This window comes from Mastigoproctus giganteus, chromosome 10 (genome assembly GCF_048544385.1).
Source record: "Mastigoproctus giganteus isolate SK-2022 chromosome 10, ASM4854438v1, whole genome shotgun sequence".
Taxonomy (NCBI): domain Eukaryota; kingdom Metazoa; phylum Arthropoda; class Arachnida; order Uropygi; family Thelyphonidae; genus Mastigoproctus; species Mastigoproctus giganteus.
Genome location: NC_143584.1, coordinates 209,749,676 through 209,765,699, shown reverse-complemented (window position 1 = coordinate 209,765,699; position 16,024 = coordinate 209,749,676). Strand labels below are relative to the sequence as shown.

General features: G+C 34.6%; 1 protein-coding gene across 1 annotated transcript in view; it reads right to left on the bottom strand.

Annotated features, from left to right (window-relative positions):
* LOC150079836 (FGFR1 oncogene partner 2 homolog) overlaps window positions 1–16,024 on the bottom strand; it is a 44,013-nt gene that overhangs the window by 24,402 nt on the left and 3,587 nt on the right. Inside the window, exon 2 of the mRNA XM_090383465.1 lies at window positions 3,294–3,439. Within this exon, the coding sequence (XP_090239591.1) occupies window positions 3,294–3,428 (135 nt within the window). The 5' untranslated portion in view covers window positions 3,429–3,439. The remainder of the gene's footprint in view (window positions 1–3,293; window positions 3,440–16,024) is intronic.

Below are 16,024 nucleotides of genomic sequence, written 5' to 3'. Positions count from 1 at the left end.
ATAATGGCAAATAATTAAGGGGAAAAAGTTGTATGTGCCTGATATGTAAGTACCACAATGCATACACAATTTTATCTAACATCACAATGACAAGCCCAATTTTGTGGATTTTTGAAATTGCTGAATGCATACAAACTATATCCTGTGTTTCATATTTAAAATTTATTTTTTTAAAAAATAATAATCTAACATCACAAAAAATAAACATTTCAAAAAAATTAATGTTTCAAAACCCATCAAAATTTCAAAATAAACATATAACATTTCAAAATGAAACAAACATATAGCATTTCACTTCACATACATTTATCAGTTGTATGATTTGTTGTAGAATATCAAAAAAATGCATTTTAAAACACTCATGGATGCTTTTACTTTGGAATTTCTGTAATACAGTAGAATCTCATTAATACAAACTCTGTTTATACAAAGTACAAACATTATACAAAGTATCATTCTCCTACTAAAGGAGAGACTCTTCTACATGATATATTCATTTATTACAAAATTCAGTTAATATATATATTACAAAGACCATAAAACTTTCTTCCCACAAAAAATAAAATTCATTATTCTGGATGGTTAATACAAAGTATGGATAATCCGATAAACGGCCTCCATAGCCGAGTGGGCAGGAGCGGGAGTGCAGTAGCACACGCTCTTTGAATAGACCGGGGTTCAAGCCCCTGACTGCTGAATACGGTCGATCTGCCAACCCGCACTGGACCAGCGTGGCAGATTATGGTCCATTTCCCTCAGCATGAATTGTTGAGGAGGCTTCCACCCTGCAGTGGGTTGATAATGGCTGCACTTTACTTTTTTTACTTTATGGATAATCCTAATTAATTAAATTTAATTTATTGCCAAAAAAAAAAAAAAAAAAAAAAACATTTGCTGTTCAAACATTCTTGCAATGATGTAAAATTAATTTAAGAAAGTATTACTGTTCTATTATGGTGTAGAGCAAATGGCAGTACAAAACTGAACCCACTTGTCATCAAAAAATTTTCCAAGCCAAGATGTTTTAAAGTTAACCAACTTCCATGCAATTATGTTGTTAGTCTTGCAGTCAAAATTTTCAGTCTTGATTACTGAGAATGGATAGAAGAATGGCTTCAGAAAAGAGGAACATTTTGATAAATTGTAGATCACCATATAGCACATTCTGCTGATACACCAAAGATGAAGAATATCCTTCCAAAACCACCAATTTTATGCAACAACTGGATCAAAGCATTATTAATAACCTTAAGAAAGTATATAAAACCTGCCTGATAAGGTACTTGATCCCTAACATAGGAGGAAACAATTTTCAGCCAATGTGGAGTGCCCTGGACACTATTCATAATGTCATTTCTAGGGATGGTACTGCATCAATGGCTTAGTGAAGTAACAACTTTGGTAAGAATATCATTAAAAAAACAAATGAATAGGACAGGATGGGATGTGGCAGGGATAAGACTTTCAAAGAACACTTGGATTTTGCTGAAGAATTTGAGAAATTTGTTAATGTGGATAATGATAATGTTGTTATTACTACAGCAACACCAAAGGAACTGCTGATCACAAAGTAAAATGAAGTTTTTGTTATTGTGTGATGAAAATTAAAATAACTGTGCTGTGCTTAAGAATGAAGTTGGATTCTTTCTTTAAATTAATTATTATTAGAATTAATTGGTTTCATGTTTATTTTAATACTAATACTGTGATTCCACCTTTTGCTAGTTTATATGATACTAATTATATATTTTCATTTATGCTGTTTCTTTTCTCATGGCTTCTCTTATATGTAAAAAAATCTAAACAAAATATTAATTTTATTATTGCTAGCCAATTAATAGATATGTACCATTGAAAATGGCCAAGTTTTGACATTTTTGCCATACCTTATTATTTGTACTAACAAACTTCTACTGCATTTAGCAATAAATAGAAAAAAAGATAGTGAAAAAGATTCAAAGAAATGAATTTACAGAATTAAACATGAAATGAAAATATGATATAATGACAAACAAAAAGGAAAGACAATACCATTACAAATAATTCTCAAATACAAAAATAAATTAACAAATATAACTTTTTTTATATATATTCCTACCACTAACTGAAAAGAAAATCACTTGAAGGTGGATACAAAACTTATCATATATTTCAAAGAGCACCAAGCAAGAAATAAAACTCTATTTGTAAATAAAAAGTAAATAAAATGCATTCAGTCCAGGGAGATAACAAAAATATATTCTACAAAATTAAATTAAACTAAACCTGACATAGGCAAACAGAAAATAAACTGGAAAAGGTGAAATGGTCACATCACTCTCAAATACTCTAAAAAATAATTTCATTATTAAGTATAAATAATTTCATGTGCAATTTTAAGTGCAAATATCCGTCCATCTAAATGTTACTACTTTCCCTTTGCCAAGAAAATGGTATAAACTGCATTAACTGACTCCATATTTAAAGTTCAGACTGGCCAATCCATTGGTTAGCACAAGTAGCCATGAGTAAGGAGACTGTGGGTTCGAACCCTTACATGGCCACAAAAAATGCAGTGCCACATTATGACTGTTTCAATGAAAATCTAGCTAACCTTAATTACAATTCAATATGTATATAGTCAACGAATCTGTACACTATTCTGATCTCCACTGTTTAGAGAATAAACAGAAATTTTTATTTATTCTTTTTTTTTCAACTGCATTTTTATTTTTTAATTTATCCCTTAATTTAGTGGTACTAGAGAAAGCCAATTTGTAATCATACTCCTTAAAGACTGATTCCAAGAGGTTTCCAAAACGGCTGAATGTGTTTTATAACTGAAAATAATTTTAAATTTATTTTTTAAGGAAAAAATATTGAAAGCGATATCACTGAATAAAAAAATTATGTTATTTTCCAGTGACTTAGCTTCTTTCCAACAAAAAAAAAAAAAATTAAGATTCTTGTTCAAATTTGATTTTATCTAGTTTTCAACCCCAGTCTAAAGTTTCATCTTTTAATTATATATTAAAGTGCAGCATATTGGTATTTACAAAAAAATTCTTAACAATAAGAAAACATAGCATTCACCCAATAATATGCCTGAAGACAGAATGTAGCAAAGCTTCAATAATCAGTTTTGTACTCCATAAATTATTTAGTAATACAGATCTAGCAATAATCTTTCAGAAATACAATTACTGTCAGTTATTCAAATTTACTAAAACTTGTCAAAAATATCTATATATATAGCTGCCTTCTCAGAAATGGTATATCTGTATTCATCAATAAACAATCCAAAACATACATACTTGCCGAATGGCTTCCATATTCTTATGCAAATTTTGTGCCTGAGATACCAAATTTTCTGCCGAATTATCATGTTCTCGTAAGCGTGTTACCAGTCTCTTGGCATCACTAAGTATCTGTTGCACAGTCACTGACATTGTGCTATTTCCTTAAAAGGGACAATATTTAACTTAGAAATATAAACAGAATTATTTCATAATGAAAGTATATATAATGCAATATTATAAAAAATATAGATGCAGTAAACAGCAGAGCTGAACAGCATTTTTATATCCAAATTATGCATTAAAGTAATAATCTTTAGCCACTATGAATAACAGGAATCTATATCCAACTAATCAAGTTTTCAAATACGCTATATACTTATGTTTAAATTTTTTTTTTTCATTATTCATTCAAAAATAAGACCAATTTGTCAATCATCTTTCAAATGTTTTACTGCTCTAAAATAAAAGTAATCAATTAAATACCCATACTTAGGCAATGATGTTAAAAAAAAATGATGAAAAAATTATTCTGCAGATGAGTAATTTATATTTATGAATATATAATATTCATAAATATAAATTCATCTGCAGAATAATTTTTTAAATTCATATATTTTAAATTTTAAAAATTATTCTGCAGATGAATTTATATTTATGAATACATAAATTCATGAATTTTAAAAATTACAAATTTTTAAATAAATTCATCTGCAGAATAATTTTTATTATTTAATGTAGTATGGAAAGGAAATTAACCAAAATTTAGAATCAGTTAAATAAATGAAAATATCAAAAATTTTCAGAGTTAAGAACTCAAAATTGAAAAGTAATTAAAAGAATGACATATTGATATAAAAAAACTTTTCAAAATAAGCATACCCTGTGAAAATCACACTACCTTCTTACAGTGCCTCTGAAAAGTAACATATCCACGTGTTTAATCCCTAATGCCAAAAACAAGTTATACCAGTTGAGTACAAAAATAGCAGCAAGTACATTGAACTCTATAATGAGAAAAATCATTGGATCATATATAATTATAGTTAAGTAATTTATTATTTGTTTGTTTTTTTTTTTTACATCAGAAATATCTGCCCTGAAATAGTATCATAATAGTTCTCTTTTTGAGAGGCAATTTACTTCAACTGCAATTTGGATATTCAATGAAAACTTTAAATTTTAATTTACATGCAAAGTTATGGTTTCCACAATAAAGTTAGTTGGACCAGCTTTATTATGAAACTGAGGAAATTTTAATTAATAAATCTGAAGAAACATATTAAACAAAGTTTGTTGAATAAAAACATCAGCATATAACAGAAATGAATTGTGTTTCAGAAAATTTCAAAGTTTTCTAGATATCATTTAACAGTTAATTGAATCTATAGTAATAAAACTTTTAAATTCAATTAACATGAACTGTAAAATTATTTTAAAATAACTTCCATTTTTTAATTTTAATTTTAAATATTATTTAAATTTATTTGAATTTTTATTTAGAGTATTTTAAACTAATAAAATAATTTTAAATTTCTTTCATAAAAATTAATGTGTTTGAAATCCCACTATTACAAAAAACAATATCATCAGCCATTTTCAATCCACTGCAGGATGAAGTGCAACTTTCCAGTTCCTTCTGTTTTGTGCAATGGCCATCCATTTACTACCCACGAACTCATGAATTTCATCTGTCCATCTCTGTTGTCTTTCAGATTTTCTTTTAGCTCCTCTTGGGTACCATTTTGTTATTTTCTTAGTCCATCTGTCATCATGTCTTCGAGCTGTGTCCTGCACAAGGCCATTTCAGTTCTTTAGTTTTGATAAGAATGTCCTTTATTTGTGTTTGCTGCCTAATCCATTTATTTCTCTTCTTATCCAACAGTTTGATTCCTAATATAATTTGTTCCATTCTTTGCTATGTAGTTTTCAGCTTCTCTTCCATCCTTTTGGTGAGTGACTAAGTTTCACTTCCATAAGTCAAGGTGGGGAGTATACACTGGTTCATTATTTTACATTTCAGACAAATTGGGATATTGCTCCTCAAGTATGTAACTATATTTCTTGAATGCTATCCATCCGAAATTTATTCTCCTCTTGACTTCCGGCCATTTGTCATTATTACAGCTAATGACTTGTCCCAGATAAGAATACGAATCCACCTTTTCAATTACTGTTCCTTCAATGATTTTATCCCTTTCTGTGCCGTACTTACTTTTGTTCATCATTACTTTTGATTTAGCCATATTCATCATTAGTCTGAAATCCTTACTAACTCTGCATAACTGATTAAGATTTTCCTCTAATTCTTTGGGATTGTAGCTCATGATCACAATGTCATCTGAATATTGTAAATGGTTTAGGTATTCTCCATTCACATTGACTCCTTTCTGCGACCAGTCTACTCTTCTGAAAGCTTCTTCAAAAGCAGCAGTAAACAACTTTGGAGATATTGTGTCTCCTCGTCGAACTCCTTTCTCATTTTTAAATTTGATACCATCTTTGTCTAGTCTAATAAAGGAGGTAGTGTTCTCATATATTTTCTTTAAAATCATAATGTATGGGGTGTCTATGCCTTTTCTTTCCAGTGCCTGAAACATCGCCTTATGCTGTATGGAGTCAAATGCCATTTCATAATTCACAAATGCCAGGCATAATGGTGTTTTATATTCATTTGCTTTCTCTATTAGCTGAGATATTACGTAAAGGTGATCCATAGTTGAGAATCCTGTCCTAAAGTCAGCTTGCTCTTTTGGTCTTGTCAAGTATTCTTTCTAATCTGTTAGTAATGATCCTTGTGAACAACATGTAGATGTGGGACAACAAGCTAATCGATCTATAATTTCCAATTTCTGATTTATCTCCTTTATTATGCAGCAAATTATGACTGCATTAAGTCCTGCATTTAAGCCCTTTATTTTCCCTTAATGCTTGTTCTACTTTTCTTGTGTTAGATCTTCTTATGTCTTCTCTGAGTCTCTTTCTAATGGCTTTGCATAACCCAGCATACTAAATTTTTTCCTTGTCAGTGTTTATCTTGCTCTTCATTTGTTGTCTTCAGTTCATCATGACAAGTGTTTCTTGACAAATTTTTTCTTCTTTGAGCTTCTTTTTACCTATAAGCTTCTCAGGCTTTATCACTTTAAGAAAATTGTTGTATTCCTCGTCAATATCTTTATTATTATTATTATGAAAGGTCTTCAGAAGCTCAAACTTGTTCTTAAGTTCCAGTACATACTGCTTTTTCTCCTCTTCTGTGATCTCAAAAACCTTGGTATTATTTATCCGAGTCAGTTTTTTTCTTTCTTTTCTTACATCTATATCAAGTGTGCATCTTACCATTCTGTGATCACTTCCAACATTTACCTTGTTCAGGATGGTAACATCGTCCACAATATATCTGCTGTTAGTAAGGATGAAGTCAATTTCATTAGTTGTTAATCCATTTGGGCTCTTCCAAGTCCACTTTCTGTTCACCCTTTTCTTGAAAAAAGTGAAATCCCTCAAGATTCTGGAAATTCCACAAGTCTTTCACCACTTTCATTTCATTCACCATTTCGAAAATTGCCTATAGTTTCCCTTTCTGTGCTGTTTTGTCTCTTTCTAACCTTAGCATTGAAGTCCCCCATAATAATGGTGTAATGAGTTTTCTGTTCATCTAAGCCTCTTGATTTCGGTGTACATTTCTTCAACCTCTTCATCATCATGGCTTGATGTTGGTGCATATATCATTATAACCTTTAGTTTGTACCTCTTAGAAATCCTGAGTGATGAGTTGTTTTTTATATCTTTATGAACCAGAAAGCCAAGTCCACCTTTGCTCTTTTCACTGTTTCCATTGATGTACAGTAGATTTCCACTTGATAAACTTATAAGTGATTCATTTCTTCTTTGTGTTTCAGACAAGCCAATAACATTCAAATTCACATTTTCTAATTCCTTTTCCAATTCTAATATCCTATCTTCACCGATGATTTATCTTACCCAGAATCTCTGGGTAAGATTCTTAGCACCCTCTGGTTCCACTCTGATCGTCTTGCTGACGTAAGAGGGAAAGTGAAAGCTGCTGGGGACTGAGGGCCATTTGTTTCGTTGTGGTGTCATGTGCTGGAGGGTTTGGTCTTTTCCTCTTCACACTGACCAGGCATCTTGAAAATCACTCTACACATTTGCTGACACCAAAAAGTGACATAACAGGGCTTACCATCAAGGTATGCATGAGTGGATTTTAGGGAGGCAAGCCAACCAGACTTTTCCTAAATCATCTAAAATAGAAAGATATTGGATCCATCAGTGTTTAAGGCTGGCTGTTTGATAACACACAGAATGCCTGTTCCATTCTAAGTCCCTTACACAATACATGGTTATGAATATTGTGTAATATAGTCATTGTCGCATGCATGTACTGATATCTAACACCAATATTTTGCTTATCTTGTATCATTCTGCTACAACTCAAACTAAAGTTCTAATGACTAAGGCACAACAAATTCGTTTCTTTCCAGTTAACATAAAAAATTAATATCATAGATAGAGAGATCTATTTAGTCTAATTCTAAAGATTCCTTATAGGTAATCCCTTAATTATTCTTGCTTAGTTTGAAAAAACAGGTAAATTAACTTCAAAGAACATGCAAATTTGTAATGCTTCAATGCAGATGTTAAAGCTGATGTTTAATGCAGCTGTTAAATTTAAACCTGATTAACTTATACATGAAATCTTCAGTTTTGAATGCAAACAGAATTTAGTTAGAAATAAACCTAGCATACACATAACTAAATCTGAATCACATGTTACGAATTTACTGCTTTAACCCTACAATATTTTCATATCCTGAAAATTATTAATTAGCTAATTAATCATTTACAGAATTGGTTCTTAATTTTAATAATTGGTTCTTCCAATGTAGCTTTTCACAATACAGATTCAGTTCCAATTGTGCCACTGGATATGCAATACTTCTTGAATTTTCTGATCTGGTAATGTATTTGCAAATCACTGCCATTAAAGTGTTTTGGTTGTTTAAACCAACAAGCTTTTTTTTTTTTTTTTTTTTTATGAAAACCCCAAACACAAGAGATATTAGAAAATATAGTACTTAGTACCGTGAATGGGTTGGAGGTTGAGAAGACGAAAGAAGATATTTGTTGACAGCAGACTAGAATTTCTGCAGACTGTAATTTTCAGGAAATACATATAAAAGTTGTTTCAGAAAACGGCAGTTGAATGAATAAATGAGGAAGATGAAAAGTTGGTTCTGTGAGTTTGAAGTTGGAGAGTAAATGGATGTAGGCTGGTGGTGGCACCTGTTCAGACTTTTTTGAAAGAGAGAGCAGGAATTAAAGAAGCCAATTTAGAAGAATAATACCCATAGAAGTATTTGTAGAAAAGGCATGCAGCAAAAACAGAACATCTATGAGACAGAGAGTGGACAGACTCTGTTAGAGATGAGTCATTAATTAACCTAACTGCCCTCTTCCGAATGGAGTCTAGAAGCCTGAGAGGGGTTTTCGGGGCACCGTCACAGATGTGGGGATAATATTCCATGGTAGGGCAGATATGTACAGAGTGAACAGCTTTTTGGAAGAAAAGTAATGTCGAGAGCAAAAGAGAAAACCAAGTTTTTAGATGCAGAGGAAGCAATATTTGTAATTTGCTCATGCCAAAAGAGATTAGAAGTCAGGGTAATAGCTAAAAGAGATATATCATATTGCCTAGAAATCAGAGTGTCACCAAATATAACCATAGGAGCAGAAGAATCCTTTTTTACGAGATATAAGACAGGACTGAGTTTTAGAAGGACTGAAATCAACTAAGTTGTCTTTGCCCCACCGAAGAATTATCTGGAGATCGGCTTTTAAGCAATTGGTAGTGAATAATCGAGAAGTTGAAGCTGATTGAGCAGGATGAGGTTTCTCAAACTGAAAAGTGGAATGTTGTTTGTTTTTTTGGAGCATTAGCAACTAAGGCCATATTGCTCCGGGGATATGCGGTGGTCATTCCCTGACCTTTCTGCATCCTCCGTATTTGGTGGTGACAGGCTTGAACCCGGGTCTAATCAAGAAGTGTGTGCTACGCACTGCTGCTCCTTCCCACCTGGCTACGGAGGCGCCAAGTGGAATGCAATGTGCTATCATTAGCAAAACTATGGATAGGATTTCCAGTCAATGGAAGAAGGTCATTAATATATAAGAGGAAAAGAGTGGGAGAAAGAACTGAACCTTGGGGGACACCAGCATTAGTGGAAAAGTTAGAAGACAAGGAGCCATCTACCATCACCCTCAGTGAGCTGTCAGAGAGAAAACTGGATAACCAATTATAAAAAACAGTTGGCAAACCATAAGATGGAAGCTTGTTCAGAAGACCTTTATGCCAAACACGATCGAAAGCCTTTGAGATGTCAAGAGCAACTACTTGTGTTTTACCGAACTTTTCCATTAAATTTGTCCATAAATGGGTAACATAAGCCAGAATATCACCAGTGGATCGACACTGATGGAATCCATTCCGGCGATCATTGAGCAGACAGAAGGTTTCTAGATAGTTTAAGAATTGGTGGTTAATTGATTTCTCCATTACTTCAGAAAGAATTGAAGTAATTGCAATGGGATTATAATTTGATGGGAGGGATTTTTCACCCTTTTTAGGAACTGGCTGGATGAGCAAATTTCCAAGTAGAAGGAAAAACAGCTTTGGAATAAAAAAGTGAAAAAAAGGCAGAAAAGAACATGTGTACAGGTTTTGAGAACAAGTGGAGAAATACTATCAGGACCTGGAGCTTTCTTAGCATCAAGATTCGCCAATATCTTTCTGACATCCTTTTGACAGAAGACCACAGGAGGCATTGAATGGAGCATGGTAGGAGCTGTTTTATCAAGATCATTAATACACAGGTTGAAACATTAATTCAACACAAATGTTGAAAAAAAGCTGTGAGTTAGGGTTAAATTTGAAAGTGTCTGCAATTCTGCCCAAGACACGATAGGAGGGAGTATATGATGAGAGCCTTGTCAATCAATTCGGCCCCCGGATTGTGCAATGCTCAAGAGGTAGAATTTTTCTCCACCCGGTCTGTGCTTATTAACAGGAGAGACTGCTTCTACAAGGATGGGATACACTTATATAGAAAGGGTGCAGTGTTAGGTGGGTTGGAAAACTGCTAGCTTGGGGGGGAAACATGGACTAATAGATTAATAGCAGTCACTGGCAGAGGTAAAAGTGATTCTTGCACTGGTTCTATTGGAATGAGCAGCAGCCTGGAAAACAAGGTACAGGAGATTCCAGAGCCTGCTGGGAGTCATTGTGATACAAGTAAACACATGGGCTGTGTTAGGGTAGCTAAGAATATTGTTGTTGTTGTTGTTATTTGGTTTTTAGGAGCATTAGCAACTAAGGCCATATTGCTCCGGGATATGCGGTGGTCATTCCCTGACCTTTCCGCATCCTCCGTATTTGGTGGTGACGGGCTTGAACCCCGGTCTAATCAAGAAGCATGTGCTACGCACTGCTGCTTCTTCCCACCTGGCTACGGAGGTGCCTTAGCTAAGAATAGGAACAGATGCTGGTATACTTGCGTGTACACAAATTTATTTACCAAACTCCTCATTGCGAGGAGTTTGGTAAATAAATTTGATGAATTTGAGGTGTTGGTCAAAACATCAAAGGCAGATATTGTTGGGATATTAGAGATGTAATGTCACACAGACATAAGGAATGCAGAATTGGAATTTGGGGAGTACAATGTGTACAGGAAGGAGAGACAGGATAAGAAGGGAGGTTATGCTATTAGTTAAGAAACACAAAATCCAAGAAAGTACAACCCATCGATATGGCTGGACAGTGCAGTGTCGAGTCAGTTTGGTATGATATAAGCACCGGGAAAGCAAAATTGAGAGTAGGAGTGTGTTATGGGCCTAATGACTCTGATGAGTATAACAAACAACTGTACAGAGAAATAGAGTGGGCCAGTATATCAGAGTGTCTTATAATGGGGAATTTTAATTTCCCAGATATTGACTGGAATTTGTGGGTTGGACACACACTAGCAAGGCTTTTGTGGATTTATTGGATGATTGTTCTCTACAGAAGCATGTTCGGGAGGCAACTAGAGGGAGTAATACTCTTGAAATGATTATCAGTAGCGATTCTTCATGCATTAAGAATCTGCAGATAAAGAAACCACTAGGTAGCAGTGATCACAGTGTGCTGAAGTGGGATTTACTCAGAGGTAACTACCATCAGGGGTAAAGGGAAGGGTTTTTGGTTTCATACAGGTGACTACGGTGGTCTGAGACAGAATTTAAATTCTATACAATGGGACCAACTGATGATGTTACCAACAGCAAATTCAAAATGGGAAGCATTCGAAGAATTAATCTTGGAAGCTGAACTAATGAGAACTGGCTGAACTAGTCAGATGAACTGAGACATGTGGTGGAGAAGAAAAATGCATGGGATACATATAAATTAACAGGTCACACAGAAGCCTATGATAGATATAGGCTGGTCTGAACCCAAGTCACAAAGGAGGTTAGGCAGGTCAAGGCAGATTACAAGAAATCTTTCTCAAAGGATGCAAAGAAAAACAGCAAAGAGTTCTTTATTTATATGAAGTCTAGAAGGAAGGGAATGAATCAGATTGGGTCCACTTGATATCGATGATTAAACTGCTGATAATCCTGCACAGGTAGCTAACAAACTAAATGAATATTTTGCATCTACATTCACACATGAGGAATTAATCAGGGAGGGGAATGCCAGTGGTGAATTAAACTCTGGCAGTGAACTAGATGATTCTGTAATAACTGAAAGCAAATTGGAGGAGAAATTGTTGAAGATAAACATAAGAAAGGCACCATGGGTGGATGGGATCTATCTAGTTATATGAGAGGCAGCGAAAGAAGTAAGCAAACCCTTAGCCATAATTATGAGCGCTTCCTTCGACTCAGGGGAGGTACCCATGGACTGTAGATGTGCAAATGTGACCCCAATTCACAAAGGTGGATCAAAGGGCAACACAAGTAATTACAGAACTGTTAGTTTAACTTCTGTGCCAGGGAAATTAATGGAGGCACTGGTTAAAGAAGCAATACAGGATCATCTAGACAAGACTTCAGTTATAGCTCGGACACAGCATGGTTTTGTTATGAGGAAGGACGCCTTGTCTGACCAATTTGATTGGATACTATGATGTAGTCACAAAGGAACTGGATGCAAAGAATAATTTTGATATCATATATTTGGATCTTAAGACTTTTGATACTGATGCACATGAAGACTGCTGCACAAATTGGAGCAGTGTGGATTGGAGGCAAACTGCTGCTATGGATAAAGGGATGGTTGAGTGGGAGAAGACAGAGTTGTAATCAATGGACACCACTACCTTTTGTGGACTAATGTTATTAGTAGAGTTCACCAGGGTTCAGTGTTGGGTCCATTGTTGTTTTCTGTATTTATTACTGATACTGATGATGGTATATCAGGTTTAATGTCCAAGTTTGCAGATGATACGAAGGTTGGCAGGGTTGTTAGTGACACTAATGATGGTACACTGCTGCAACAGGATCTAGAAAAGTTGAGCAGATGGGCTGAGAGGTGGCACCTAAAGTTTAACATTGACAAATGTAAAATACAGCATATGGGAAGCAGTAACCCCACAGTAATGTATCAACTGTGTGGTACTACACTGACAGTGGTAGAGAATGAAAAAGAGCTGGAGGTAATTGTGCAGGCAGATATGAAGTTTTCTGAGTAGTGCAGATGGTCTAAATGAGTAGCTCATGGTGTCTTGTCAATGATATACAGGAATTTTTCTAGCAGGGATAAGGAGGTGGTTTGGTTTTTTTTTTTTTTTTAGGAGCATTAGCAACTAAGGCTATACTGCTCCATGGTTGTGCGGTGGTCATTCTCTAACCTTTCCGCATCCTCCGTATTTGGTGGTCACGGGCTCGAACCCCGGTCTAATCAAGAAGCATGTGTTATGCACTGCTGCTCCTGCCCACCTGGCTACGGAGTATTAGGCAATGGTCAGGCCACACCTTGAGGAACAAGTTGCAGAGAAGGGCAACAAAATTAGTGAATGGAACAAAGGGTTGCACTTAAAAAGAAAAGCTTAAGTTTTGCAAATTACAGTGCCTGGAGACTAGGCATCTGCGAAGAGATCAGATTGAGGTGTATAAAGCCTTGAATGGTTTAAGCATGCTCAATGCTGATGGGAGTCTTCCTCTGGCTCAGAATAATCGCCTGAGGGTGCATAAATTCAAATTGAGGAAAGACAGTTGTAGGATAGATGGTTGGAAGTTTGGCTTTAGCCAGCGTGTGGTTGATTGCCAGAACAAACTTCCATCTGTCGTAGAAGTTGATAGCTTAAATAGATTCAAGGCAGAACTAGACAAACATTTGGAGTAAGTGGATGGGTAAAATTAGATTTTTTTTTTTTTTTTTTGGGCTGATGCTATATAAGCTTGCTTTCTTGCATCATGTGCCTTTGCTAATGTGATCAACTGCACTGCAATTAGTCATGCTCAGTGAGGCAATGCTCCTCTAAAAGCCACACTGGTGTCTTCAAATTAAGGCATTATCCTGTAATCAGAGCAGTTCCTGAAGTGGCTTCTTCACCTGAGTGAACAAAAAAGTAATCACATGGAGCCAGGTCCAGGGTTGGTTTGTTTATGGCACATTAGATTCCCTGGCTATAGCGCACCAATGGCCCAAGAATAAGGATGTCAATGCCTCCAAACCCAAGGCCCGCAACAACACTGGAATATGTGGACGGTAAATGGAGTGCTACATAGTACTAAAAGTAAAGAATTCTATATTCCAGCATTTCAGATTGCTTCCAATGCAATACATTCACTACTTATCATGCATGTGTACCACTAACAATGGCACATGTGTTTCAGTCCAATATCCATTCATAGCATGCTGATCATTGTTCAGTACATGTGGAGTTCATTTTATGCAGGTCTTCTTTCCTAGGTATATGACATGGATGTGAATCACTTATAAGAAAATATTCCAGCAAGTGTGTTGTTGCATTGCAATTGCAAACTTCAACAACTGCTATGCACAATGTATATGTATATGTGTGTGTGTGTGGGCATTCCAGTGCTTCATGCTTCACATGATGGATTGGTGCAGCTCTGGGACCACAACTGCATGAGGTGTCTAATACAGGGGGTCCTCGGTATCTGACGATAATTGGTTCCAGAAAATCCACTTAAAACAAATCTACTTAAAACAGGGACCAAATTTTCATAATGTGTATTATGTACTTGTCATAGTAAAAAATGGATTGAAAGAACTGAAAAATCAGACAATTATTTCATCAAACATTTTTTATTACAATATGTTGAATAATGTAAGGTTAAGTAAAGTTTATTGAAGCTACACTATTTTTCAGTTTTACGAATAAAGAATGGATCCAGAGTTGTTTGGTTTTGTTTTTCTGTATTTTTTCAGATAAAATTGTTTTTAGTTGTCTTCAACTTTTCGTTTAACGTTTGCTGCACAATCATAAAGAGGGTCATTCTTTAGCTTTAGCATTTAGTTGCCTTCAACTTTGTGCTTAACTTTTGTTGCACAACCATGACGGTTATTCTCACAAAAATATTCAAGTGCTTGGTCAATTTTCTCAAGGGCTTCCTTTAATTCTTTAATTTTCAAATCCTCGTAACTGTGGGGACTCAGATAATGAATACTCGGATACTATGGACGTCCTGTACATCTCTTCTGGAATTAATGGCATCCATCAAACATCAAAGAGTGTCATACAATTGGGCATGAGTCTATAAGAGTTTGTTCAACATGTCATAATACTTCTGTGGTATTTTCCTAATAGCATGAAACTTAATCACTGTCTGAAGATCCATACATGATGACCTCACTTGCACTTTTCTTACAATCTGCAGTGGAGGACTGAATGAACATATGCTTTCCCTGTGCTTTTTATACACAATGGACAATCCAGGTTAGCAGCACACGTAATGGGAATTCACCCATATAAACCATTACATGCTGGTTGCAGCCCTAAAAAAAACTTCTAAAATCATTAGGTATTTTAGAATTAAAGGAATAATCAAGAATTAAAGGAAGCCCTTGAGAAAACTGACCAAGCACTTGAATATTTTGTGAGATATATGCTCTTCACATATGATTTATCCTTTCCATATATTATTACACATTTAGAATATAATATTAGTTACAAAATGCAAAACTTATTTGGTACCTTCAAAATATGGCACTGTAGGCCTATACATAAATCCATACTTGGCTTAAACTCTATGAAACACTTTGGGAAAAATGGAATGTCATGTGTGCATAGTGAGATTAACACTAAAATACTACACTGTGGCATTTTAGTGTTATGTCAAGAGTGTGATATAATTTAACAAGATCTGCAATAACTAAACCATGGTGGACAAATGAGTTTGTGAATATTAAGTGAGCAACTGTGTATTCTGAACAGAATATATATAGACTGAATTTGAACTTCTAGTCAGAGCTGAATTAACCCATAGAACAGGGGTCGGCAACCTCTTTTGAGTGAAGGGCTATTTTTGATTTAATTGAAAAAGAAAAAAAAAATTCTGAAAAGCGGCAGCTCAGCTCAAGCTAGGATAAGCTGGTAAGAAATGGAATAGAGTGGGAAGGTGTTTTATTAAAAAAATATATTTTTTGAAATATCATTTATTTATAGTGAAAAAATGTAACAAACATCCAATTCGGTACGAATTAATGTAAATTTTAC